Raw genomic sequence first — 26,357 nt, 5'->3', positions numbered from 1 at the left:
CAACCTTCGACGCAAGAACAATTGTAGCACCGGCACTTACTGGTGGCCCTCAAACCCAACCCGGGCCCGTGCATCAACAGATGCACATATTAATGTGTTCAGTGAGTGAGACAGGTGCAATGCCACAGCGATGCACATTGTTTGAAAGAGATGTGCGTTCTGTCATATATATATATATATATATATAATAAACATATAGCTATGCCTAAATCCGAGACAACAAATTTGCAGGCTGCCTAAAGCTGAGTCACTCTTACTGGATAATCAGATATTATTGGGCGGAAGTTATTTGTTCCAAATGTAAGCAAGACGGATGACAGATTATTGTCATCCGTCTTGCTTAGAGAGTAAATGTTTTTCAGACTATCTTCCGTGGCAATTTGCTATCAATTTTCTGCATTGGGTATATGTTTCTAACCTGTTCCTAGCCTTTTTGATAGGTTGGACGGTTGGTTCCGAAGATGGTACTGTGCCACTCGGTATGTGATGATGATTATGGTAACTGATAACAAAAAATTTGAAAGGCAATTCCACCTCTAGTTGACGTCGACCAATTACTGTCGCTTCAGTGTGGCTCTCAATATATCACACGATTGATATGTCCAATCTCACCCTTAACTTGCTGGGAAGACATTATCTTTCGACTTCAACTAGACGTCCAATCGCCTTCCAGCTTTGTGAAAGCGTGAATAATTGGCAGTTTTGAATGGTGAATTTTTGAATCTCATTGCAAGAACTATTGATTCACAATCGAAATTTCGAATATTTGCACACTCCTTGTCTTTTTTCTTTTTAACCAATAGTTGCCACACTTCAAAAGAACTGGGCCAGTTTTTGCTCAGGCAGTGAAAAAAATGCTGATGCATATTTTAAGCACAGTAATGAGCATGGCATGAGCTGCTTTCTCAGACCTGGTAACTTCCCCTAAAAAAGAAAGAACTCGAATTTGGCCAATGTAGTACTACATAAACTGCTCATAATGTATTTCTCTAATGAATTGCAGCACTATAGGCGATGATGCACTATAATCAGTTTAACACAGTTTACTGACAGCGTCGCGAAGTCAAGGTTGCACGTGATATCTGCACTTCGCGACATCACGCATCGCTATGGGCGAACGCGAATCACACTCGCAGCCTCGACTGAATTTTCCGCAGTGTTGGAGTTGGAAAAAATGTAATTAATTTTACCATCTAAACTTTTTTTTTCCATTCTACTTGGTAATTCAGAAATTTTTGAGTCCCCATTCGAAACCGAAAATATTGTTCAGCAACTATATTTACTTTCTGCACACAAACTGAAGAGCAGCTAAAGAACAACAATGTGCGCACGTTCGGTGGGGACCGCTGGCACGAAATCAGAGCAAAGTGCTTCTCTGTCGTCTAGGTAACCCCGCATGCCCACTGAGCCAGCACGTTGTCATCGCATTCTTGCTTTTTTTTTTCTCCGTCCCCTTGTTCATTCGCTCGCTCTGCATCTCCTCCCCTCGGCTGGCGCACTCGCTGCCTCGTTTGTCTGTGGGATTTTCCAGCAACTGCATTATAACCATATTTCGTCTCGCACGGCACGTGTAACCATTGAGTTCTCTGGGAAGGTACACGGGAGTCTGGAAGGAATGCATTATCCCCGGTCCTGCACTGTAAGCGGTTACGTTATAGGTGGTCTGAGCTGTAACTTTGGCATTTCTGGACTCTATCTACATTGCAAAGTGGCCGCCAGTCTCAAAAGTCAATGTGTGACCCTGTGCTCGGCACCATAGCAAGCGAGCCACTGTCATTGGTGCAGTTAGAGCACGATACAAGGACATGCGTCACATTTAACATGCAGTATTTTCGCTGTCTGCCCTTACCCAGAAAGAAATCACAGTGAGGCTTACACAGAACCTGCACAAAACCACACGTAAATATTTTCACCGTCATGTCGTCTACAGGCCCATGCTGATAGGGGTGAAATGCAAAACCCTCATGTACCATGCTTTGGGAGCATGTTGAAGAATCCCACGCATTCCAATTCATCCGGAGATCTCTGGTGCGGGATATCTTGTAGCTTCAGTGTTACTTCGGGAGAGTGAACTCGGTAAATAAGTTACTGAGTAAATGCAAGTGCTTGCATTCACTCAGGAACACCTTGTTGAAGTTGTTGATGCGATATTCCGACGATCAGCATACGACGCTCGCATGTGTGGCCAGTGCCTTTTCGAGACACGAATAAGCTCCAGAGATAACACACATGCCCTCTCAAAATTAACGAGCCAGAGTCAGAATTCGAAAATTCGAAACCTATTTTTTTTTTCGTGCATGTTTTTCTTTTTTTTCCCACTAGATTTTATTTACAAGTCTCATGACAAAAAAGAAAATTAAGATAATCGATGCAATCCTGCTACTAATAACGCCGATGGCAAAACAACAGCTACACAGATGTAGCAGTAACAACGTCGATGCAAATGAGGGCGGCACTCATCTGTGGTTGGCTAGCTTGGGTAGCCGACTGGAAATTCCTGCAAAGAAGCTGCAAAGAAAGAATCTTGTTCCGTCAACTATGCTTAAGTGCACAGAAAGTGCTGCTCACAGTCAATGCAATCACTTTCCAACAAAGTACACGATTGAGGGCATTGCCCAATGGTTTTTATAGGGCATCAAAACCAACAAACTAAGCAGTGGCTCCAGTCTACAGTACTGCATGATGATTCAGCGTGTATCAGGCTCCACAATCACTTCCAGTGTATGCAGCCTATAAAAACACTGCCTCTGAGACCTGTTTCTGTTATTCAGAGGCAACCATAGCAGGGACGTGGATTTGGAAACCATCCATTGTATAATGCAATGATTTACGCATGTGCACAGAAGCTTATTGCCTTTATGTGTTTACAAAATAAAAGATTGCTTGGATATTTAGAAAGATAAAGTGTAATATATAATGCCAATCATGCCACAAGAGCATCTGAAGCTGCAAGTCCCGGGTTTTACAACGGATTGGCGTAGTCCTGAAGAACTCCCCATAGAGACAATGCATTAAAAACCTTGTTTATACGACGTGAGATACGACCATCGCGAAACTGCAAATCTAACGGGGGACACATGACAAGCACACCCAGCCTACGGCAACTCCCCTGTGGCGCTGTCTCCTCTGTCAGCATAGGCAGGGTGCCCCTTTAGAATGCAGAAAGCTCAGACTGGTTTTCAGGCTCCCTCGCATCCTCCTTTTTCCTTCCCTAGCGTTCGCTTCCCTGTCATCGTTAATTTCTCTTCAACCATCACCCTCGCATCTCTCAACCATCACCCTCGCTGCTGTATCATCTTGCTTTCCCTCTGTCGACATTTTTTCCCCTAGCTCATGCTTCTCCACGTTTTATTTTAGAGATAGTTTCGCTTTTGTGCATGCACTGGCACATTTCCGGTGCTGCGCCAAGAGCGCTGCCAGTCGTGTACTTCAAGCGTCCAGTGCAGAGTCTTGCAAAAATGAAATTAAGTGATTACCTGAGAATACCACTCCAGCACGTAATGAAAAGTGCAAAAAAAAAAAATAGGCATGTGCGACAATAGAACCGATTAGACACCGAATCGCATGCAGATTGTATTGTATACGCATGTTCACACTCGCAGTTCAGAGCTTTTTTACGAGCGAGCACATGAGACCTCTTACGTGTCTGTTGTTGGGTTTCCGGTTTCGCATGGGTCGTCGTATCATACCAACCCTACTGATAGCCATCTCGGATGAGGATGGTACCAAAGATGCTGCCGCGACTGTGCCTACGCTCCTGAAAGTGCTATACAATATCGAGATTCAGAGGTTCTTCTGTGCAGGCGACGCCGTAGGTGAACTCCTTAAACGCGTTGTCGCGTTCGAGAGAAAGCTCTTGCTGTATGGCCCTAAGAAAGTCTATAAGAAACTATGTAAAAAGTATGCAGATATGAAAAAATGAAGTTTTTTTGCATCATGGCATGCTGGCAGGCGCAGATCACGGTGCAGTGTATGCTAAATAACCCTCCAATAAAATGCGACTGGCACCTGCACTGCAGTATTCTTTTCCCATTTACTTTTTTGGTGGCGTTTGTTTTGAAGAGCTACAAAGTATTAGCCTATAGCTCAAATTAAAGCTCCTCACATCTCTGTAGCACCATTGTTGTTGGTCAGATTATACGATGCCCAGACTATACTACATTTATACATGGTCTCGGGAAGGTCTTATAACTGGGATTCCACTGTATTATATCTGATAATTCATCATATCTGTGTTGGTTATATCAACGTTCAACTGTAGTACTACACATCATTCCAACAGTAGCTGAATGATTGCAGTGCAGTGTAAACTGCTTAAGTGCAATCTCGTCACTATAAAATTGCAATTAACGAACATTTTTAAAATCCCCAGCCAAAAGCCCATTGCTTTAATGCAAAATTATTTCAGTAAATTATTTCATTGCAGCCGTGCACATTAGGAAATCGAACCATGCGTTCGGGATGTTTGCATCATCCTAAATTTACGAACGCTGAAAGGTTAACGTCCGTCTTCGAATGAAGCAGACAAGTGAACACGAAGGAAAAAAATAACACTGTAAAAGAAAGTAAGTCACCGAATAATTTTTCAGACACCTTATTTTTTTCAGACCTGCTCGATTATTCGTACTTCCCCATGGAACCGGCACCAAAACTACAGAGAACTAATGTAGAATGGCGACTGAAATTTTGCCCACCCTACAGTGCCTGCATACGTTCTAAAGCTTGGATCTCTGCTCTTTACAATAGTTCCAAAATGGCATTGTGGCATCAATAGAAAGTCGAATGCTCCGCGGTGCGATGGCACCTCCCCCTGTCGCCCAATTTTCTACCCAATTTTTGTCAACAGCGCACTAGAAAATTGTGATTTTATCAGTGCTAAACCACCTTTTTGTAATATTCCCCGTAATAAAGAAACGACCGTGGACGGATAGAAATTTTTTTTTTTTTTTTCGAAATTTTGGCCGGATGTTTGGAGCGGTGGGCGGTATAAACCTGGAGTGGTGGGCAGTAAGCTGGAGCGGTGAGTGGTAAAACGGAACACTGGGCGGCATTTCCACTGCCACCCATTTGTAGGGAAAACCCTGGGACAGAGGAAGGGCTTCTCTGTTGCCTAGGCAACCCCCGTGCGCCTGCAACACAATGCTGCCACTGCTCTCCCTCTCCAGCCTTGTCTGATCGCTCTGCATCTCTTCTTCCTCCTCCGCATTCACTGTTCTCTCTTTGGACCTTGTAGTGAAATGTGCTCGCTGCCCCAATTGTCTGTGGGATTTTGCAGCAGCCACATTATCACCGGTATTTCATCTTGTGGGGCTACACTACAAGCGGTGTGCGTATACATGGACTTCTATAGCAAACTAAACGGGATTCAGAAACGACAGCGTTATAGCCGGTCCTGCACTCTAAACGATTACGATATAAGTGGTCTGAACTGTACTAGAGTCCTCTCCTGCAACTCTTGTGGGATCCCTCTCTGCAGTGAACGATGAAGTCTCTCGTGGCTATCTCCAACTCCTGTACCAGCTGACCCCACCCTATGCCTGCAAATTTTCTGACATCACACCAGCTGATTCTCTGCTGTCACCGAATGCCCCTCCATTCTAAACCACCAGCAACCAGCTGGGTGCATTACACGATCTGCCCAACTGCACTTCTTTCTCAACTGTAGAATGCCCGTAGCCCGTACCGAGCAATGTAACCTGCTGTTACATTGCTGAAGTTACATTTGAGCATGCAACAAACTTTCGATCCTGTTAACAATGATAACTGCAGAAACCACTATGCCACATCAGGCATTGCAGATGTGTCCTACAAAGGGGCTAAAACTCAACTATGACAGGAGAAAAGAAGACAGCAGGGCATTATTTCTGGCACTGAGTGCTGCCGCCTATCCTCGCATGCCACCCGCACCCCCCCCACAACTCACCTGGGTGCAACATGTGAGGGCATCAGAGGTCGTCACAGTGACTCGTGGCTCAGGCAGCTGTCTCCCTGCAGAGTGAAAAGCAGGAACAAAAAAAGTGTTCACATTTGTTTACTTCTGCACATCTGCATTGGAAGTTGAAGAACAGCTTCATTGTTTCATAAGTATTCTATGCTTCCTCTGGACCAATTTTTTTTTTTTTACATGATACCATTACAGTACCTACAAATGAAAAACTGCATCCACAAAGTGAAGGCGACAGGCCGCACAGATGCCATATTAGATGAAATGTATGCCACACTCAAAAGGCAGAGACAAACTGCTACTTTTTGATCAATAACCCCTTAGCTGCTGATATGTAATGACAAAGGTTGCATTACCTAGCAATTTTGACAAAAAATACAGTCAATGACCAATTTTTCTGGATGCCCGATTTTTCAGACATGCGAGATGATTCAGACACCTTTGTGGCACCACCACACATCCTTTAGAGCCAATGTATACGGATGTTTTAAATTTCGGACGCTGAAACCCAACACCGTCCGATTAAAAAAAAAAAAGCTTTTTGCCTTAACCGCAGGTTCAAATGGCATTAATCGAAGCCACCATAATCACCATTTTGATTATCTCACAGCATTGAACCAGCACACTTGCATGTTGGTCCGCTGGCAGCCGTAGCCACTAAGGCAATGCTAAGCCTAGCTGCTTCAAATGATCTTTGAAATAAAAAATTTTTCTGTCTCTAACAGTGATCTGAATGTTGCCGTGGTGAGCAAAACCTAGGTTGCAAAAGTACACCTGCAGAAATAAAATACTACACGAAGCGCCTTACACATATGCTGGTTGCCAGAAAAGGAATCTGCTTCATCATTCCCTCTCATTGGCGGCTGTTACTTTGGCTCACAATGTGCTCTGTGGTGAAGCAATAGGGTGATTATGCGTTGATATTGACTAACTTTACAAAATTCTACAAGTTTTACAGACAGAGTACAACGGCATCACGTTGCTAGATAGTTGGCAGTAGGTATGCCAAAAAAGCACTGTAGTCGGTGGGTAAGCAATTTCAAAGTGGAAGAGGTGCAAACACTAAAAAAATGTGCGAAATGGCTCATGTTCGGGCACATGTAGATTGGCAATGCAGTCCAAGTAAAAATGCATGCTTGAATTCATTTGGAAGGGCATACAAAAGACTTATTTTTGGAATGACGTCAACAGATCGATGACAGTTGTATGACGACAATGGCATGATGACAATGGGATGACAATACTGAAGTGATTACGATGGTGAAACGGCAGCGTGACGACAATGGCATGGTGGCAACGGTATGATGCAGACGATATGATGAGAGTCGGATGTCGAAGTTACAACGATGACGTTGGATCATGATGGCATCCTGAGGAGGGTATGACAACAACTGCATGATGACGATGCCATGACAACGGCATGAAGACAATGGGGTAACGACAAGCGTATGATCACAATGACATGATGACTGTATCACGAAGCAGTCATCAGGAATTACGACGACGGTTTGACAATGGAGGCATAAACATGACTAAATGACAGTATGATTACAATGCAACGACAAAGGAAGATTGACGCTTGTCGTCAATCTCGCTTAAATTTGGGCCCCTGGGTTGAGGTTAGAAGGAGCGACAACAACGGCATGACGAGAGTAAGATACAGTCGAACCCGGATATATCGAACCCACATATGACGAATTATTGTGGATAACGAACAGCAGTAGAATCCCCTTGAAAATTTTTGTATGAAATTTTTGTTTAATATATCGAATTACCTATACATAAAACTTTTTTGTGATTCCCTTCACATTCGATATATCCTGGTTCGACTGTATAACGAAGCTGGAGTGACGACAATAGAACGATCACGACGGCATCACAACCAGGAGCACATACCTAGTGGCTCAAGCACGTAGACAACTTGGGTCACTGGGTTGGGGAAAGAGGCCAGATAGATAGATAGATAGATAGACAGGCTCAAAATGACTAAGTAGGCAAAGAATGCTATCCGCATTAAAATGGACGAAGGTCTAATATTGCACCATGGCAGCAGATTTCCTTGTCGGTTGTGCCGGCACCGTTCTTAAATGCCTGCTTTGCCGCAATGCACCCCTATTATGTGGTAAAACATATGAATGCCGCAAAGGTAATATTGGTTTCATTTCCAATTGCAATTTTCTACCCAATGTTTCTGAAAAAAAAATAAAAAATCCCCGGTGTGCTTTAGAATCGGGTAGATACCCTGATTAGATATTGTGTGAAACAGTTATTGCTTGAGCATTTTCCTAGGGCAGGCCGAAAATAAGCATTTCTGACGGCAGATTTTTGACGTACGTGTCAATGCATTCACCGTCACCTGAGACAGACGCTGCCACTAAAGGGGTCACTATTGGGGTCACCATAAGGGTCAGGCTCGTGCATACTGACTGGTCACATTCGAATTATCTGGCGAAGGCTACTTTTAGCATCAAAATAACGAAAGTTCGGCCCATAGAAATGTATGGGCGCTGACGGGACCTTTGGTCGGGATCGAACTAACTGAAAAATCGAATTAATCGCAGTCGAAATAACGAAAGTCTACTGTTTTTGCCCGATTCTAACATCGAATTGAATTCTTGGGTTGTATGTGCCAGAACCATGTTTTCATTATCAGGCATGCCGTAATGGGGGACTCCGGATTAATTTTGACCACCAGGGGATCTTTAACGTGCCCCAATGCATGAGACACGGGCATTTTTTCATTTCGCCCCCATCAAAATGCGGCCGCCGCGACCGGGATATGATTCCGTGACCTCGTGCTTAGCAGTGCAACATCATAGCTGCTAAGCCACCACGGCAGGTGATTCTAACATACCTTGGAATGCACACTCAGTTTTTCAGCAGAAAAAAATGTAGCATGCCTCTGATTCTGGCAATCACAAAAAAGCTGAAATCAACAAACTTTACCTTCACAGAATGGGAATTTATTTACACCTAATGTCCATCATCACTCTCAGACAGCCCTTTATCGCTATGTCCTCCGTACAGTTGATAGTGCATTTGATATCCTGCCCTTATAAAACGACTCCACAACAATCATAAATGGGGACGGTGGTCTACAACTAGGCTTCGCTAGTTCATCCTGCAACGCATTAATTTCTGCAGGACAGCTAAAAATCGTGATGCAACTCGTCGCTACCTTAGCACATGAACAACATACCTTTTGAATTAGCTTTCACAATCAAAGTGGTGCATCGTTGCCATCACGCTACACGAGAACTACTTTCATCTCCACAGCAATGGCAATGATGCTGGCTAGACTGGCTCCAATGGTAGGCTGTCATGAGCCTTGCAAACACCCAGTTTCAGTTTTGTATCCAATTACACTGTACCGGCAATTTTTGGTCCAATTTTCTTGGAAAATGAAAAGTGTGCATTAGAATTGGGTAAATACTGTAATCATTTATCGCGAGCTACCATTCTCACTTGAAAATCTTCCTAAGGCAGGCGAGGTGTTTTTGGCAGATGACGTATTTATCGCACCCACTGTCCCCGGAGCTCCGAGAAGACAGACACTGCTGCTAAAGGGGTCACCATTGTGGTCACCATTTGGGTATGGCATGTGCATGCTGACCAGACAAGTTCAAGTTATGTGGCAAAGGTCAATTTTAGGAATGAAATACCCCAAAAATTTGGGCTCACAGAAATGTAATCATGCCAGCAAAAACCATTAATTGGGATATAATTAAATGGACTTGAATTAACAGAAGTCCACTGTATATAAATTCTTCATTTTCATTTCCAATATTTCTTGTTGCAGAACATTTTGCTACTCCTGTTGTATCCGCCGTCGTGCCCTGCCCGACTACGCCGCAGGCCTCGGGGAAACGTGAAGTGAACAGCACCCGGTAGAACGGAACTGCCTCGGGAGGCAACATCTTCACTGCAGGCCATCCCAACATTGCCCACTTTATGACCTGTTGAAGCAGAGGGTCTTGGATTGTTTGAACGACAAACTCCGCATGCGTAACACAAGTTGAGACAACACAAACCAGGTGCGAACTGAGCTCTCAGTCGTTAGAGACCTCCTGCTTCGTGGAGTCAAATTCGTTGTACCTTCGTCCTTCGTAGTACGGCTTCTTGACGCAGCCCACGAGTCCCATCCAGGGATAACAAGGACAAAGCAGCGACTACGTGAACAATACTGGTGGCCTGCTATGTGCAAGCAGGTAGAACAATTGATTGCATCTTGCAGGGCATGCCAATCAGTTGACAAGTCTGCAAAACCGGTGACACCACCCCTGCAGCCAGTTGCATTCCCATCGACACCATGGCAGAAGCTAGGAATCATTATCGTGGGCCCTTTTTCCAATGTGCCTGTAGATTGCCATTTTGCCATTATTTCAGCAAGTGGCCAGAGGTTTGTTTCTCGGCGAAAGTGACTACCGCAACAGTCATCTCTTTTCTGCGAAGCATCTTCAGCAGGGAAGGATATCCTGATGAGATTGTGAGTGACCACGGTCCTAAATTTACAGCCTGTGAGTTTGACAGTTTTCTTAAGGAACGCGGCATCGCCCATGCGTATTCGGCAGTCTACCACCCGCAAGCCAACAGTCAAATAGAAAGGTTTAATCGGGTACTCAAAGAGTTCGTTCATGTCTGCACACGAGAATGTCGGCATTTGAAGGAAGCTATCACTGACTACCTCGGAGTCTACCGTTTCACGCCGCATGCCACCACAGGAGTGAAGCCTTCCGTCCTTCTTCACGGTCGTCATCCAAGAAGAAAACTTGATCTCGTAGGAGGGCCAGAGAAACAGTTTTTCCCAAAACGCGCACGCAGCGATGGAAGCTGTCTGCAGCAGTGTAGCGCAAAAGCAACAAGCAGTCCTACACTAACCGTCGATGAGCTGCGAAGCATTCTCCGTTAACTACGGGTCAATCGGTTCGAGTCAGGTTGCCAGGTCATGTGCTTAAGGGCACTTTGAGCTACTCAAGCCATTGTTGACCAATGTGGCCTACAAGCTTAATGATGGGCGCACTTGGAATCGGGATTGGCTGGTACCCTGCCCTCGACCAGTCACACCACCTACAGTTTCAGGAAGCGTTTCACCTGAAGCAGTAACACTGTTGGCGAGCCACAGCAGGAAAACCATGATCCACCTCTACAGCCACCTGTTCGGACACCAGATGAAGGGGACGTTCCGGAACTAAGGCGTTCGACAAGGCAAAGAAGACCACCAACGTGGTTTAAAGACTATCAAAAATATTGAGTGCTTATAGTGCTTCCAGTTGTTAATTTGTTAAGTAACTCTTTTTGAGGGGGGAAAAATGTGGTATTCAGCAGTTGTGCTTATATAACCTAGATGGCGCTAGGCACGTGTCTTATCATGTCAGCTGACGCATGCACCTGTATATATGATCATCATGGACTAATAAATCGGAGCGCTCGAGGTACGGGCTGGTACGGTTCACTTTGCGTTTTTCCGACAGCTGCGGCATAGTCGGGCAGCGCACGACGGCGGATACATCTGCCACATTGTGTATGCTATAGAATATCATCGTACTCTGTATTTGTTTACACACACATGTAGATATCAGCGATAAAAGAAAAATAGGGATCAGGTCTACGTGAAAAAAACGTAAGTAGGGTGCCTCTAATGGGCCAGCAAAGGGTCTCCATAGATTTTGAAGACCCGTCAAGAGACATCTTGCTGTGCTGATACGAGACACGGGAGCAACAATAAATTACATACACAAGCTTTGCACCACCAGGAATATGCAACTGCGTGATCAGTGTTATAGGGCAGGATTGATGCGTTAGCTTGCCAACTGCAGTCCAACCAAGCCAAGCTCTGCTGGCCAACGGACTTCAGACACGGAGGGGACCTTACGTGGATCCGCACTCTGCTACTAAGGCCGTCAGTCAGGCCTGCGCATCTGATCTTCCGCACAATACTTGATAAGGTCGATGTGAAAACATAATGGCGGCAAGCTACCACAATGGCTTGTCACCAGCCACCCCACCAGCCACACTGCTTAGGCCTGCTAAGCCTAACCAGCACTGCTTCATCAGGAGTAGGCAAGTGAAGTTGCGGTTTATCACTAAAAAAACCAGCGAAGAAACTGCAGTAAAAGCTAATCAATGCTGCACCGGCACGTCGCCGCGACCGCCGACCCAAAAATTGGTTATGCAGCTTCTATTCCAGACAAAATGATGTCTGCTAGAGTAAAGTGACGCGTAATGTTCACTTTATTAAAAAAAAACATGTCCATGGTTAAATGTTTAGCACTAACGAGAGTTCCGATACAAGTCAAGCTCAGCTGCAGTGCATGGCTACCGATGGCAGACAGCGAACCGTGGCTCGGCGCCGCAAATATTATCATGCTTTCTTCTTCATGTGAAATTATTGCGAGGAAAGGATAAGGCGGTAACAACGGCAACAAAACATTGATGCTTGGGAGCGTTGGCGGTTTGTTCCGAAGCGCCATCTGCTACAGATTCGAAATGAACTGGAAAAGGTGTAGCGACGATATCGGTGGCAAGTGATCAGCAGTGGTGAAGGTGTCCGACCACTCCCCCGTCGCTGAGTGGTCAAGTCGCTGTGCTGCAGGAAAATCCTCTGTACAGTATAGACCACTTATAACGTAACCGCTTACAGTGCAGGACCGGATATAGTGCGGTCTTTTCAGACTCCCGTTAATTTTCCCATAGCACTCCATGTATATACGTATCGCTTATAGTACAGTTGCGGGAAACGAAATACCGGTTACAGTGCGGCTGCCTGGGAGTACGGAAGTCAGCGGAGACGGCGAACGTTCCCCTCAAACGGGCGCCCCAAGGAGTGCTGGAGGAAGAAAGAGACGAAGTGGAGGAGAATGGCACGTGGTGCGAACGAACAGCCAGTGAGGCTGTAACCAGAATCGTGAGTGCGAGTCGTGAAATATCACGGCGCGCATAGCGAGCGAGGGCCACGAAACGGCCAACGCTCGCTTCACGATAACGGCAGTAAACGAACGAAACTTCAGCGAGCGAGCACGCGGCCGCCGGCACGGCATGGCGAAGGGCGCACGCGGAGACCGTGGAATGTGAGGGAGAAGGGCGGCAGAGAAGCGGATTTCGCCTCGGCAACTCCGCCGCTTTGGTGGCTCCCCTTGCCCTCCCTCGTAGCTCCCTCACTTTGGACTGTCACCATGCGCGCCCGCCGCCGTGCAGGCGCCGCCACTACAGCTGCCGCCACTACAGCCGGCCCGGCACCAGCTCCCCGAAGTTTCGTTTTCTGCCGTTATCAGGAAGCGGGCGTTTGCCGGCGTGGGTAGTTTCGTTGGCCGGCCTGGGACAGCGCCGCTGCTTCCCTCTGCGCCGTAGCCGCAGCGCGCAAGGTCAACACGTGACTAGAAAGTAGAGGAAGCATAAAGGAGAAAGAAGGGTTCACTGCCATTTTCTACGCGTGGCTGAGACGTCGGCACGTACACGCATGTTCCGGCACAACGCAGAATCGGCGACCTTGCCATTTGAGAGAGGGTGAAATTTCCACCGCATTCTTCTTTTTTTCTTTTTGTTCGCCCGCGACATTGAGGGGTCTCACCTAAGCTTTTACTCTATGGCGGTGCCGGAGCAATGCCGGTCGGAGACGCCGCCGCGTGATTTGGTACGAACTTAACGAGATTCGACTGTAAATTGAATGCAGACGTTCTAGCCGCATTCCTGGACTGTTGCATACGCGTGGCGGCTCGGTGCACATGTTTTGCATATGTGCGGGCCTTGAAAATTGTTGCTTTGGTTATGGTGCGGTACCGCTTATAGTGTGGATATTCGAGACTCCGGTGACTTACATTATAAGCGGTCTACACTGTACTGTGTTGACAGGCAGATCTCGCCGTCGGCTGGCGATCTGCGGACCACCGGCCGTAGTTCGCCCCCATGCGCATGTGTGGGCAACCGGGCTGCCCAGGTGCAACTATGATTGGATGAAACAGCACATTGGGGCACCCCGGTGCGATGTGCCGAATTTTCGTGGACTGCATGTGGCAGGACAGTGTTGTTTGGGTGCCGTGTGCAATAAGGGAGTGAGGTGGAGGGGGAGCGCCTTCATGAAACGACGCGGAAATTTGAAATTATCAATGAAGATGGGGGGGCTCTTGCATGGGTGGGGGCGCTTGCTCGGAATTTTATGGTAGTGAGTAAGCGCGGCAGTATCAGCGAGCAAATTTACCTTCGTCCCGCCGCTCACATCAATGCAAACTGCGTCACGAAAATACAGCGCAGGGAGGAAGGACTCTGCCCCCGCCGCAGATGGCTTTCAAGATACAGCCACCCGGGCGGGAGTGCGCAGCGTACAATGCGGCCTCTCCCTACCCTCCCCGTGGAGCCTTGTGGCACCGGGCGGCGCGCAGTAAAACCCCCTCCCCTCCTTCCGGAGCGTTGCGTGCAACTGAAAACGGTGCACTTCCTTCCGGCCCTTCGCATGCGCGAGATTGAGCTGCGATTGCCGGCTCAGCCTCGCACGCTTTCACTCGTACATAGAGCATACAGTGCGCGGCAACGATTTTATTGCCCATGGACTTTAAACGGAACCTCACGGCGACGGCAGAAATGCGCCTGGAGTGTCCATATAATTGCTATCGCAATAAAAGGTGCAAGGCACATGCGATTGTGAGCAGTAGGTGCCCCAACAGCAGCTCCCTCGCAGTACCTGCCTGCCCGTATCACATGAAAATGCCACCCGCACTCGGTTTGCTACTCTCGTACCAGCAAATGTCCTCACAGGAGGTTGCACGTTGCCATTCACAGTGATCACCGCCAACCCATTGTGATAAGCATTGTCACCTATCTGTATCACAGTGTATGCCGCGTAGGAAGCTTACTGCATGCTTTTAACAGGCGGTAACACAGATGCGGTTCCGTTCCCTGTTGCAGGCGTCGCGAAGTGAGTGTCATGTTTCGCTCTGGTGACATCTGTGGGGTCTCACATGTGTGCTCTTGGGACAAAGGAGTCAACGGCGCTTCCTCTTTGGGTTGGGATCGGCGGCCAACACGCACGAACGCTTTGCGCGTGCGCCGGCCCGCTTCTTGGGAGAAAGGAGTCAACGGCGCTCTCTCTTTGGCTTGGGATCGGCGACGAACACGCACGAACGCTTCGCGCGTGCGCCGGCCCGCTTTGCGCGACCGTCGCGCGAGGCTAAGAGCAGGACACCGGTATGGACGAACACGGATCGTTCGAGCGTGCCACCGTTCGCGTGACTGTACACGTGAACGACTAGGCGATGGTGTCATGGCATGGGGCGAACGTATTCGCTTGCTATCGGGTCGCGGTGAGTTGGACATCCTTGATTTGTCGCGCGCCCATGTGAATGTTCTATTGGTTGTAATTCGGCTAGTGTGTGTTAGTGTATGTAAGGTGCAATAAATGCCCCTTTACTTGTTTGCACTACTGTGTTGTCGTTCCTTTGTCCCAAGAGCACATGTGAGACCCCACACATCATGGCATCACATTCCGGTGTTGTCCACCAGCTCAATTTCATTTCAGTTACCCATTGCCATCTTAAAACGTCAATGCACATCACGAGTCGCTTGGGCCTCACGAGCTCAACGTGCTTCAGCGTATTGTGCCACAACGGTTCTTGCCGAGTGGGCTTGTCCAAACTTCCCACCAAGATGCCGTGCTCGAAGAAGCTGCAGGCCTAGGCCTAATTCGAAGTGTGCGAACGTTAGCTCCCCGAAGCCGTAAGTCCCGGCTGCCGCAGCCGCATTTTGCAGGGGCATAATGCAAAGATGCCCGTGCACCATGCTTTGGGTGCACATTAAAAAACACCAGGTGGTCGAAATTAGTCTGGAGTCCCCCACAACAGCGTGCCTCATAATCATATCGTGGTTTTGGAATGTAACACCCCAGGATTTATTTAAATTTTTAAGCTGCAAAAACTGACAAGACGCATCTCGGGCCCCACCAGATCGGCGCGCGTTGGCGTCTCGTGCTGCAATGCTTTGCACTACGTGGATGTCTACTACATTTGAGTGTGGGGATTTTTTCAGTAACTTCAGATTGTGCATTTTCTGGGTAAGCACGTTATTTCTTGCATTTTTTTTGAATACGCATGAAGAAGGTTCTAGTGTATTTGCACAGGGCGACTTTCCTGCGTACAGATTGTGCATATGCTTCTCTGTTTATGCTTACGAAAAAAACGAAAGTGCCTGACCAACATTAATACTAACCCTGCTTTCTTGGCAGTGGCTGATGTCCACTTGAGCTTGTTGGGTGGCGGCATGCTGCCCTCTGGGTGACTGTACGGACACGAGGACGACTGGCACGCTGGACCAAACTTGCATGGCTGCACCAGGAGATAAAAGACAGTGGGCACAGGTTAGCTTGAACACCAAGGGAAGACACCACTCGTTTGTTCCATCACATTCCCCCCTTGGCACTACGTTCTTTTCTCCTGTGCCTGCATTAACTCTTTCTGTACTGCGCCCACTGGGCATGGTACGATGGTTTGAAACCCCGGTTTCGAGACCTTCCGCGCCACTCATGGACATACTGCGCTATCGGACGTGAAGGATGAGAACTATATTTTAGTTTTCTAAGCAGTTCGTTTTTTTTCCCGCCAGGCGGTGATTTTGTAACGCGCTCCGAAGTTTCGCGATCGTCAAAGCAGAACGCAAAAATGTTCGGCTCTGGAAACGGTGCATGTGCCTTGGGAGATCGCAGATATCGCGATTACGCTGCCTCTGCAGCTGATCTTATCGATACATCGAATAGCAGTGAATCAGAGGACGCCGACTTTTTATCAGACTTTGAGTCTCAAAGCGATGACGACGCAAACCAGCCCGGAACGCCCAATTGTAGTGCTTGCAGTAAAATTTTTGTAATGGAATACCTGTTCAATGAAAAATTGATTTTTTCGGAGATAGTGCCTAATAGACGGCAATAAATTTTGTATATCTCATAATTTTCGTTACATTTCTTTCTCAGTAGACACAAGCGTGTCGTTACAAACTTTGTTCAATTTTATCGCACAATCTTGATTTTAACAATTTATATCTTTTTATGACATACAGCTCATTAACAAAACCTTTATACGTGAAATGTGCATTCATTTTACTTTCTGTTTATGTATTATATTAAATATTGAGTGCAGTAGTTCCTTCAGAAAAAAAAAAAAAACATCTGCCGTACCATACAAAAAACACCTATTTTCCCCATGGTAGCGAAAGAGTTTTGTTGGCACTGCGCTGGTATCATCAAGCATTACAACTCACTCATGCACAACTTAGGGATAGTAGGGCGTTCTGGCGGCCTAGTTGGTTCACAGCTTTTAGACGTTTACATTTTCCAGAAATAAACAGTTGGCAGTCTCGCTCGTGGTGACGTGCGTGTTCCTTTCGTGTGTCCTCATTTTTACACACAGTTATATAAACGTCTAAAAGAGTACCCAATATTCTGAGTAAAACCGAGCTTGTAAAACTGGCTCAACCAGTGTACCTGCATGCCATTGCCTCAATTGATTTTTGTCCTAAAGCCACACATCAGCTATGGGAATGCCACAGCTGGAAGCTCTGAAATGATTTGATTGAATGGCATCAATGTTCCAAACAAATGCAGGAATGTTCCAAACCAATGCACAGGAATAATTTTACCCACCTGGGGTTGTTCAATGTGCAGCGCAAGCTTGGCATGTCAGCATCTTTGCATTCTAGCCCCAACAGAATGTGGCTAGCACATTCACTCAGCTAAAAGAGTGCGGTCAACCTGCATTGACTGCCCTTTCGTCTATGTGTACACAACCTGCAGCAGCCTAAGGCTACAATCAGACACTCAGAAAACGTATGCCATGCACAGGTATTTTGTAAGATATTGCAGCACAAGTGCAATGAGCACAAGTGTTCTGTTCAGAATGTGGTGGTATGTGTGTATGGTATGGTGGTGTGGTGGTATGGTATGAGTAAAGAGTGCAACTGTCGCAACTGCTGCGGACTTATTCATCAGCAGGCCCGTCACTTTTACGTGTCATCCACACACTAACGGTTACAACACAATCAATGAGTGCAGCGGTTTCAATTTTCCTGTTCTGCTCACAAAACTTCCAGATTCCATGTTTACCGTATTTACTCGCATAATGAAAGCACTTTTTTCCCGAAAAATATGTGCATCATGCAGGGTACAATTGAATGTTTTCTTTTTTCCACGGCCACCACTGAAAAAATCACAGTTTCGCCTGAAAGGCGATGGCGATAGTAAATGCATAGACAGCTATACAAAGTAAGGATGGCAGTTTTATCGGCCGTATGAACTTTGAAATGGCAAACATGCACAGGCAAACATGCACACATCACACTCGACCGCGGACACTTGCTGTCAAAACGCTGGCGTGAGGAAGCGCGGTAGCAACCGCGAGCGAAGTGACTTTCGTGCTGTGTATCGATTCAACGCAAACTGAGTGGCAAGAACGGAGCACACACAAAGGTATAACCCGCCATCGCACAACTTAACCCCCGATGCAGATCGCTTTCAAGATAGAGCGTGCGCGGCTGTGCAATGCGCAGTTACTGCGCCGCCCCTTCCCTACCATCCCCCCGGCGCCATGCGCGTGACGGAAAACAGTGCGTTTCCTCACCGCTTATTTCCCTTGAAAGCGGAAAACTGAGCCGCGGTCGTCGGTGCCGTCGGCATAAATGGGCCTGAAGTGTCCGTATAACTGCTATCGCAATGGAAGTAGGAGCACACAGTACGATTTGGCGTCCGATACAGAATCCGACACAATCGTACTCGCCGGACGCCACGCCATATCAGACGCTGAGTTCAGGGCGTCTGACATTATGCGAGGAAAAGAAAAAACACACTTCTTGATTGGAAAAGTGGGGGGTGCGTTCATCACGCGAGTAAATATGGTAGAACATGCACTGGTGGTCAGGAGAGGCGTAGGCTTTTGAGAACAGTCCCTTGAGTGCAATGGCAATGCTTTTGCTTGCATAGTCTTTTCAAGCGAAGCTTATTGGCTCACAAGTTTCGGTGACGTCATGGTCACGCAAACAAACCCGGCTGCTTCCATAACAGAGCAGCTGATCCAGCTGCGGGTTGGCGCGAACTCCGCCGGGCTTCCCTTGCCTCAGATCAGTCTCGACGACCGGTTAGGAAAGCCGCGCGCGGTGCGTTCCGCCGAGGAGCAGGCTGCGTTTGAGCAATGCGTCGCAAACTTGCTCGGGAAAGTGCTCGTCGTCGACGTGCCGATTCTAGCGTGAGGGCTTCCAAAGCCCAGGTGAAACATCAGCGAAGAGCTGCGGACCCCGAGTTGCGGGAGCACGATGTTGAGGCCAAACGTTAGTGTTGTCTTGCCCTCCAGGAACCCAACAACGGTGGTTCACACCTTGGCTTGCGCCAACTTCCCTGGCGTGACGGCCAGGTTTCAACACCAATTTCTCAACCGGTACTTCGTAGCCAGTTGCAGTGCGTGTGACCAGTTGTGGTTCGAGCACAACGTAGTACTCGTCAGTGCAATTCATTCCGAGGAACACCGAAGAAACACACGTTAAGCTTCGCTTACCCCCATTTTCCGGTTCGGGAAGGGTTGGTCATTTTTATGTGTATGTGCTGCTCTGGCACTCTTATCTTTGTGTGGCAGCCCTGCCTGTGCATACATTGATTAGCCACCTCGCATTATGATTAAGTGGTCATAATATAGGTCATATATGCAAGTTCCAGTCCACCACAACTGATTGGGGGCTCACCTTTGGATGAAAGAACGGGCACTTGAGGTTGGTGCAGTGAGGGTAGAACTTGCAGTGCTGCACCGACGGGGAGGACACCACTGTTGTCGGATGAAAAGAAAAGGCAAAGCAGAATGTCAGTGACAGCAACGTCAAAACCATACATATCAAAGGGACACTGAACAAAAATATGAAAAAAAAAAAATGAGGGAAGCATTGAAATTCGACTCAGAAGATGTAACTGTTCCGATATGCAGTGTTTATTTTACAAATTTTTTTAATGGATGGCTGCATTTTTGGTGGATTGTGAGCGTGTGGTGGCTGCATGCTGGCAAGCGCATGACTGCGTGCCAACCACCGTGACGCCATGTGTGCCGGCTTGCATCAGCAGCAGGCGTTGTCGTAACAAGGCATTGAAGTTGTTTTGAAAATGTTCGCGTTTAAGGTTCTGAATACTGTACAGAAACAGGGCGGCGATATTCAAGTTGTGTCGACAATATACACACGTCGATACAGGCAGCCGACCCTTGCGCAATGGCGAGCGTACGCATAGAATGCCTGTGGCGTCCGTTCGGCGTCTGCTCCAGTCCACTTTCTACTTGTGCCAGCACTGTGTTTTGTCCACTGCGGGTGCTATATGAAGCTCTCCCATAGCGTTAAGCGGAAGTTTCATGACCAGATGAAAAGCATTGAAGAATGCTGCTACTACGATTGCACAGCACCCTCTCACTGACGTGCCGCAGCTCTGCAGCAAAGCAGCGCTCGTTTGACAGTCACTGTCCTCGAAACTTTTGAGGCGCAGTTGAGACGACGTTCGCTGCCGGTCGGTGCTGTCCATGCGGGTGGAAAGACGCGGGCGATGGCTCGCACGCCAGTATCCAGCACAGATAACGTCACAGAAACGGCACTTCCTCTAGTTCATGGTGGGGCCACAGGACACGGTATTTTGTGAAAAATGCAATAAATTCATCATTTTCCGTTAGTTTCTGCCTGAAAACAAGGTAGTGTATACCGATTTCAGCACCCAAGCTTATATTTAGGCTGAAAATCTTGGCAGCAAAAGTTTTGTTCAGTATCCCTTTAAAGGGACACTAAATGCAAATACGTATTCGGTTAAGAATTGGGTAAATGCGGCGCGCTAGAATTGGGTAAATGCCGTAATCAGACATTGAAAAAAATTGTAACTTGAAAATCTTCCTATGATAGGCCTAAAATAAGTATTTTTGACTGGCGAAGACGTGAGTTCAACACAATAATTGTATCAAGCTCCGCCGAGACACGACGTTGCCACTTTAGTGGGGTCAGTAGGGTCACCAGTGTTAGTCACCAGTTAGTGGGGTCGCTATTAGGGTCACCATAGGAATGAAGCGCATGCGTGCTGACTGGTCAAGTTCAAATTATCTGGTGAAGGCCAATATTAAGATCAAAATAATGAAAGTTAGGCCCCATAGGAATGCATGGGCACTGGGGCAGAGACCTTTGGTTGAGATAAAATTAACCAAAAAATCAAATTAACTGCAGCCAAATAATAGACATTTACTGTATAGAGTGGTCAGCAGTTGTATTGACAAGACCAAAGGAGGCGTGCAACCATCCCAAGCACGACCTACTAATCATCTTCAAAGTGCTGTCACAGAGGCCTTGTGGTTCCTCTGTAAACGATAATAGGGTGAATGCAGGTAAGAACGAACAGGTGGTCCTGGTCACCATTCCAGATTTTGATTAAATTTACTTTAGGCGCAAGTTTTGGGCCCAGAACAATGATTCTGAATTTAGTTTTGCGAAAAACAATTTGATTCTCCTGAAAAAGAAAATGAAGACATTTCGGCCCTTGAAAACGCTTTCCCGCCAGTTTTGCGATTTCTGAACTTTGAGCGTGCATAGAGAAACAATAGTACACTTCTTGATCACAATATTTTATCCCCACAAATAACAAGTGAAATGCTACCTTATAAGTATTTTATTGCACTTGGCTACGGAAGGAACTTTGAGAAAAAAAATTGCAAACATGGTAAACTGACCAAAATACCTGTAATTCAGGAATTTATTGCTCTAGACTAATTAAAGTGAGGATAATGAAACTTGGTGCACATGAACTTTCAAGTCTTCACATTCCTTCGAAATAATTATGGCTACTTTGTCAAGCATCATTATATTTAAAAATTGCACTTAAACGTAAGTGGTTTGCCAAAAACATCAAAATTTGAAAATAGTTTTCTGAAAAAGGCCATTTTGAATTTTTTTTGAAAATCACTCTGGTTGAAGTAAAGGACGTTGTATACCACTGTGCGTAAAAAAAACATTGCATTATTTGAGTACCGAACAAGTTACAATGCGTCAAACGTGACCACAGAGCCTAGCGGCCACGCCACTGATATTGTGCTGCAAGTCGGACGCAGGTCGTTCAAAAATAAATCTACCCGACATACTCATAAAGAAGCCCTCAAAAAATAAAAATAAGAAGATAGAAAGGAAATGCGCCGCCAGGTTGCATGGTGCCTCAAGCTTTGTCTTCCGATCCGGCGCTTAGCAATCTTTAGCAGGAGATGTGTGGCAGCGGGCGCTTGCGGCGGAGGGCACTCGCGCTTCATCAGTTCCGCTTCGATTGTAAGCGGAGTCCGCCTGCGTGTGACACCGACGTTCGGAGAGTGAATGAGATAAGGAACATAGAAAGTGAAAGGCGAAAGCTGTCAGTGCGTCAACAAGGTATACTATATTAGGTCTGCCGGTAGTTTTTCTGAGGACGCCTTCAGTGCACGACGCATGTTTCTTCCTCTGCTGTGATGGCTGAAGCCGCAAAGTATAGCCTGAAACGCGTGGTTTGTGCCGACTATCTGCAGAGACACAAGAAGAAAATTTTGTATCAGCGGAACTTTCGTAGCGTAAAGGACTTGGACATTGTTCAAATAGGGCAACACCTGCCTGACAGCAGTGTTCCTGTTTGAGAAACGCATTTTCTCTGCAGGAACTGTCCATCGCTTCAAGGCACTGACCGCGGTTTCTTCAACTTCCCCGGCTACTGAGCACACGCTGACAAATGAGGATTGTCATATGTAAGTGCCGCGAGGTGCCGCTAAAAGATCGGAGCGGCCACCCAAGCTCCGGGAAGAAGAAGCGAACGGGTGCACGAGCACGGCGGCACAAGACGAGCTCGCAGTGTTCGAGCCAGGCGGGCAGCAGTTTGGAGCTCCTGGGGCGAACGAGGCGAGAGGACCTGCCTGGCGAGACGTCCGTGGCAAGGTGCGGAGGATCGCGGAGCCGGGCGTGGACGAGGGCGTCCGAGGAAACAGGGCTCCTGCTGCCAGTGCTCGAGGCGCTGGCTGACCTGAGTGCCGCCGGTCCCTGAGCTGCTGCACCTGAGCTGTGCCCAGCAGCGTTCATCTGGCACAGATGTTGCTGTGCTAGACGCGGTCCTCACGTGCGACTGCCGCACGTGGATTTCGAGCGGCGTACGAGCTGGCCACCGAGGTCGTGCTGTACAAGGCGTTCCCTGCCTGCTGCCGTTGCTGCTCCTGAGCGTGCCGAGCCCGAGAACCGTGCTGGACGGGGCCTGAACGTGTCGTCGTCGCAGTCGGCTCGAGCACGGGTGAATCCGCAGCGCCTTGGACGACGGAAGCGTGAGCCTCGAAACACGGGACTGTCACAGCCCGTTTATACTCGTGTGCTGTGCGTGTGTGGACACACTGACTGCCGTTACGCAGATCATCAGCTATCTCTGTATATATATTTTTAGGGTTCTTTTCCATTTTGATAAATGCTCCAAAACGACTCTCTGTCCTTCTTCCGCATCACTGCGCACTAGCGAAAGTGCCGAATAGTCCCAAACATCACAAGGATGAATCTAGAAATGACGTTTCATCTGAGTCTGAGGAGGCGTCTACGTCACAGGAAGTGTTCATTCCAAAACAAGTGGCCATTGAAGAGCTCGACAGGTATGTGCGGTGCCCAGAAGTTCTGCCACTAAAACCTCCACATTTGATTAAAAGAAAACATTGAAGCTCATATGCCGCATGTTTAAGGAAAGCTCACCCTGGCACTGCAATCGGTCGGAATAAGTTCTACTCTTTGCGACTGAAATGTGTCACGCCCACGCCAACACAGGAAGTATGTGCCTGTGTGTATTGTGCCTACATAAAATTGGCAGTATGTGAGCTGGAAAAGAGCTCCGGTCAGAAGAAAAGCACCGAAGACTTTCGCGACCTGTGCCTGTGCAGTCCCTTTTCCTTTAAGTGCGAAGTTGGAGAGTGTCCAGCGTGTACGATGGTCAGAGCTCTCACATTGACTGACCTTGGAATTATTGAACAAATATTATATGCGACTTGGGAGAAAGGTGACTTAATAAAGAGTCTACCCCGATGCATTCTTGGAGCACCTTCAGACATGCCTAAAGAAATGGATAAACCACAACTACATCAGGCGCATTCAAGGTGAAGCAATCAGTACAGAAAAGAAGTCAGAAAGCAAGTGTTCTGCATTTCGATTTTGCAGAGAGCTGGACAGTCACGCTACCAGACAAAATTCTGTCTCATCACTGGAGTAAAAGTCAAGTCACCATATTCACATGTGTAGCCACGACCGAAAAATGGGCGCAAAGTTTTGCTGTCATAAGCGATGACATGTGCCATGGCCCATGCATGCTACGCCTTGGCTAAGGTGCACGAATGGCTTGAAGAGCACATCGCAGTGTATGCTCACATTACTCATTTCAGTGACGGTGCTGCTGCTCATTTCAAGAACAAATTTCAAATTCATGAATCGAAAAACAACGGGTATCAGCCCCATGTAATTAATGTAGTTAATCCCCATGTAGTTAATGTAGTTAATTCACATGTAGTTAATCCCCATGTAGTTGTGATAACAGAAACATGGTTGCATGACAATATTGAAGATGCTGTTGTGTTTCCTCCATCTTATCGAGCGTATCGCCGTGACAGGTGTACTAGAGAGGGCGGGGTGGCAGTTTGGTAAAAAAAAAAACTATATCCGCTACTCTGTTATGTCAGGCCGATAACTTGGAATCTGTTACAATAAAGCTTACTTGCTGGGATAAATCATTTTTGCTATTTGCAGTTTATCGAGCACCTGACTCGCCCCCAGAATTCTTTCGTGATCTTTTTGAACACATGGTTTCATTCACAAGTGATAAAGTACTACTTGTAGGCGACTTTAACCTACCAGATATTGATTGGGAGAACGGGTTTTTCTGCACCGGGAATAATTCGCACTTAAGTTACTTGCATGATATCATTCTGTCTCACAATCTACAACAGGTTGTAAAACAGCCAACGCGTATCTATGGTACATCAGCAACAATACTTGATCTCGTTTTTGTAAGTCGTTCATTAGAAAACTTTTTTGTTTCGGTTGAACCTGGAATTTCTGATCATAGTCTGGTATATTTTTCTTGTTCTTTGGAAGTGATTAATACCACAAAATGTAAAACAACCACTGTTAAAGATTTTTCTCGTGCCAGTGACGAAAGTGTCTCGGATTATCTTGAACAATGCTTTGATAACTTTCACGGTAACAATGCAACTGTGCTTTGGGATAAATTTAAAGAAATTATCACTCACTGCCTTAGCAACTTTATTCCCAATAAAACCAAAAAAACTTCCAAGACTACTCCCTGGATAACGAGAAAGATCTTGCACCTTAAAAGAAAAGTTAAGCGCTTAAGACAACGATGCGCCTCACGTGCTTCAATTCACGAAATTCAAAATAAACTAAACCAAGAAGTATGGCAAGCTAAGCGCTGGTATTTTCACCATACATTGCCAAATTTTATTCGAACGGCACCCCAAAAATTTTGGGCTTTTCTAAGCTCAAAAACCAAGTCAATTGACCAAATTGTTCACGAGGGCCATGTCGTTGTCGAAAAACAGCGTATCGCGGAGCACTTCAATAATTATTTTCAGAGTGTTTTTTCAAATTTCGATGGTGGTATAAACCTTAACCGCATGCAATGTAACTCGACCTCTGATATTGTTTCGCACCCGGGTGTAGTGTCGATGTTGCTGAACCTCAAAGCTAAATCATCTCCAGGACCAGACAACATACCGAACGCTTTTCTGCGCAGGTATGCTGAAGCGTTAGCCCCTTTTCTTGTTGTTATCTTTCGTTCCTCGTTATCTTCGGCTAATCTTCCTACAGACTGGCTAACTGCACGTGTCGTTCCCATACCAAAAAAAGGTGACAAAACCCTAGTAACCAGTTATCGTCCGATATCATTAACTTCATCATGTTGCAAGTTAATCGAACATATCATAGCTAATGAAATAACCAAATTCCTAAGCGACAACAACGTATTGTCTCCTCATCAGCATGGTTTCCGGAAGGGTTTCTCTACTGTGACACAATTAACCACAATTATTCACTACTTTGCAAGTGCTTTTGACAAGTCGAGCCAAATTGACGTAATATTTTTAGACTTTAAGAAAGCGTTTGACCTTGTTCCTCACATTAAACTTATAGAAAAACTACAGTCGATAGAGCTTCCACCCTATATTATTAACTGGGTGGCGGCTTATTTGTCTAATCACCAGCAGTTTGTTTCAATTGATAACCACTCTTCTAACGAACTTTCAGTAACCTCTGGAGTACCTCAAGGTAGTGTGCTAGGACCTTTACTATTTCTAATATACATAAACGACATCACTAACGAAATTTCTCATCCTGTTCAAGTTAGGCTATTCGCTGACGATTGTGTGTTGTTTAACGAGGTTACTTGCCA

General features: G+C 46.6%; 1 protein-coding gene across 2 annotated transcripts in view; it reads right to left on the bottom strand.

Annotated features, from left to right (window-relative positions):
- Positions 1-2,263: 2,263 nt before the first annotated feature.
- The window catches only part of LOC119445451 (zinc finger CCCH domain-containing protein 14-like), a 125,071-nt gene continuing 100,977 nt past the window's right edge, over positions 2,264-26,357 (bottom strand). For both annotated transcript variants that reach the window (XM_037709733.2, XM_037709732.2), the window contains 4 exons: positions 19,649-19,728; positions 16,139-16,254; positions 5,924-5,988; positions 2,264-2,508 (listed from right to left, as the gene is read on the bottom strand). In XM_037709733.2, coding sequence (XP_037565661.1) covers positions 5,973-5,988; positions 16,139-16,254; positions 19,649-19,728 — 212 coding nt within the window. In that variant the 3' untranslated portion in view covers positions 2,264-2,508; positions 5,924-5,972. The remainder of the gene's footprint in view (positions 2,509-5,923; positions 5,989-16,138; positions 16,255-19,648; positions 19,729-26,357) is intronic.

Source organism: Dermacentor silvarum, chromosome 3, assembly GCF_013339745.2.
Source record: "Dermacentor silvarum isolate Dsil-2018 chromosome 3, BIME_Dsil_1.4, whole genome shotgun sequence".
Taxonomy (NCBI): Eukaryota; Metazoa; Arthropoda; class Arachnida; order Ixodida; family Ixodidae; genus Dermacentor; species Dermacentor silvarum.
Note: the sequence above shows the minus strand (reverse complement) of the source record. Positions and strands in the feature narration are given on the sequence as shown.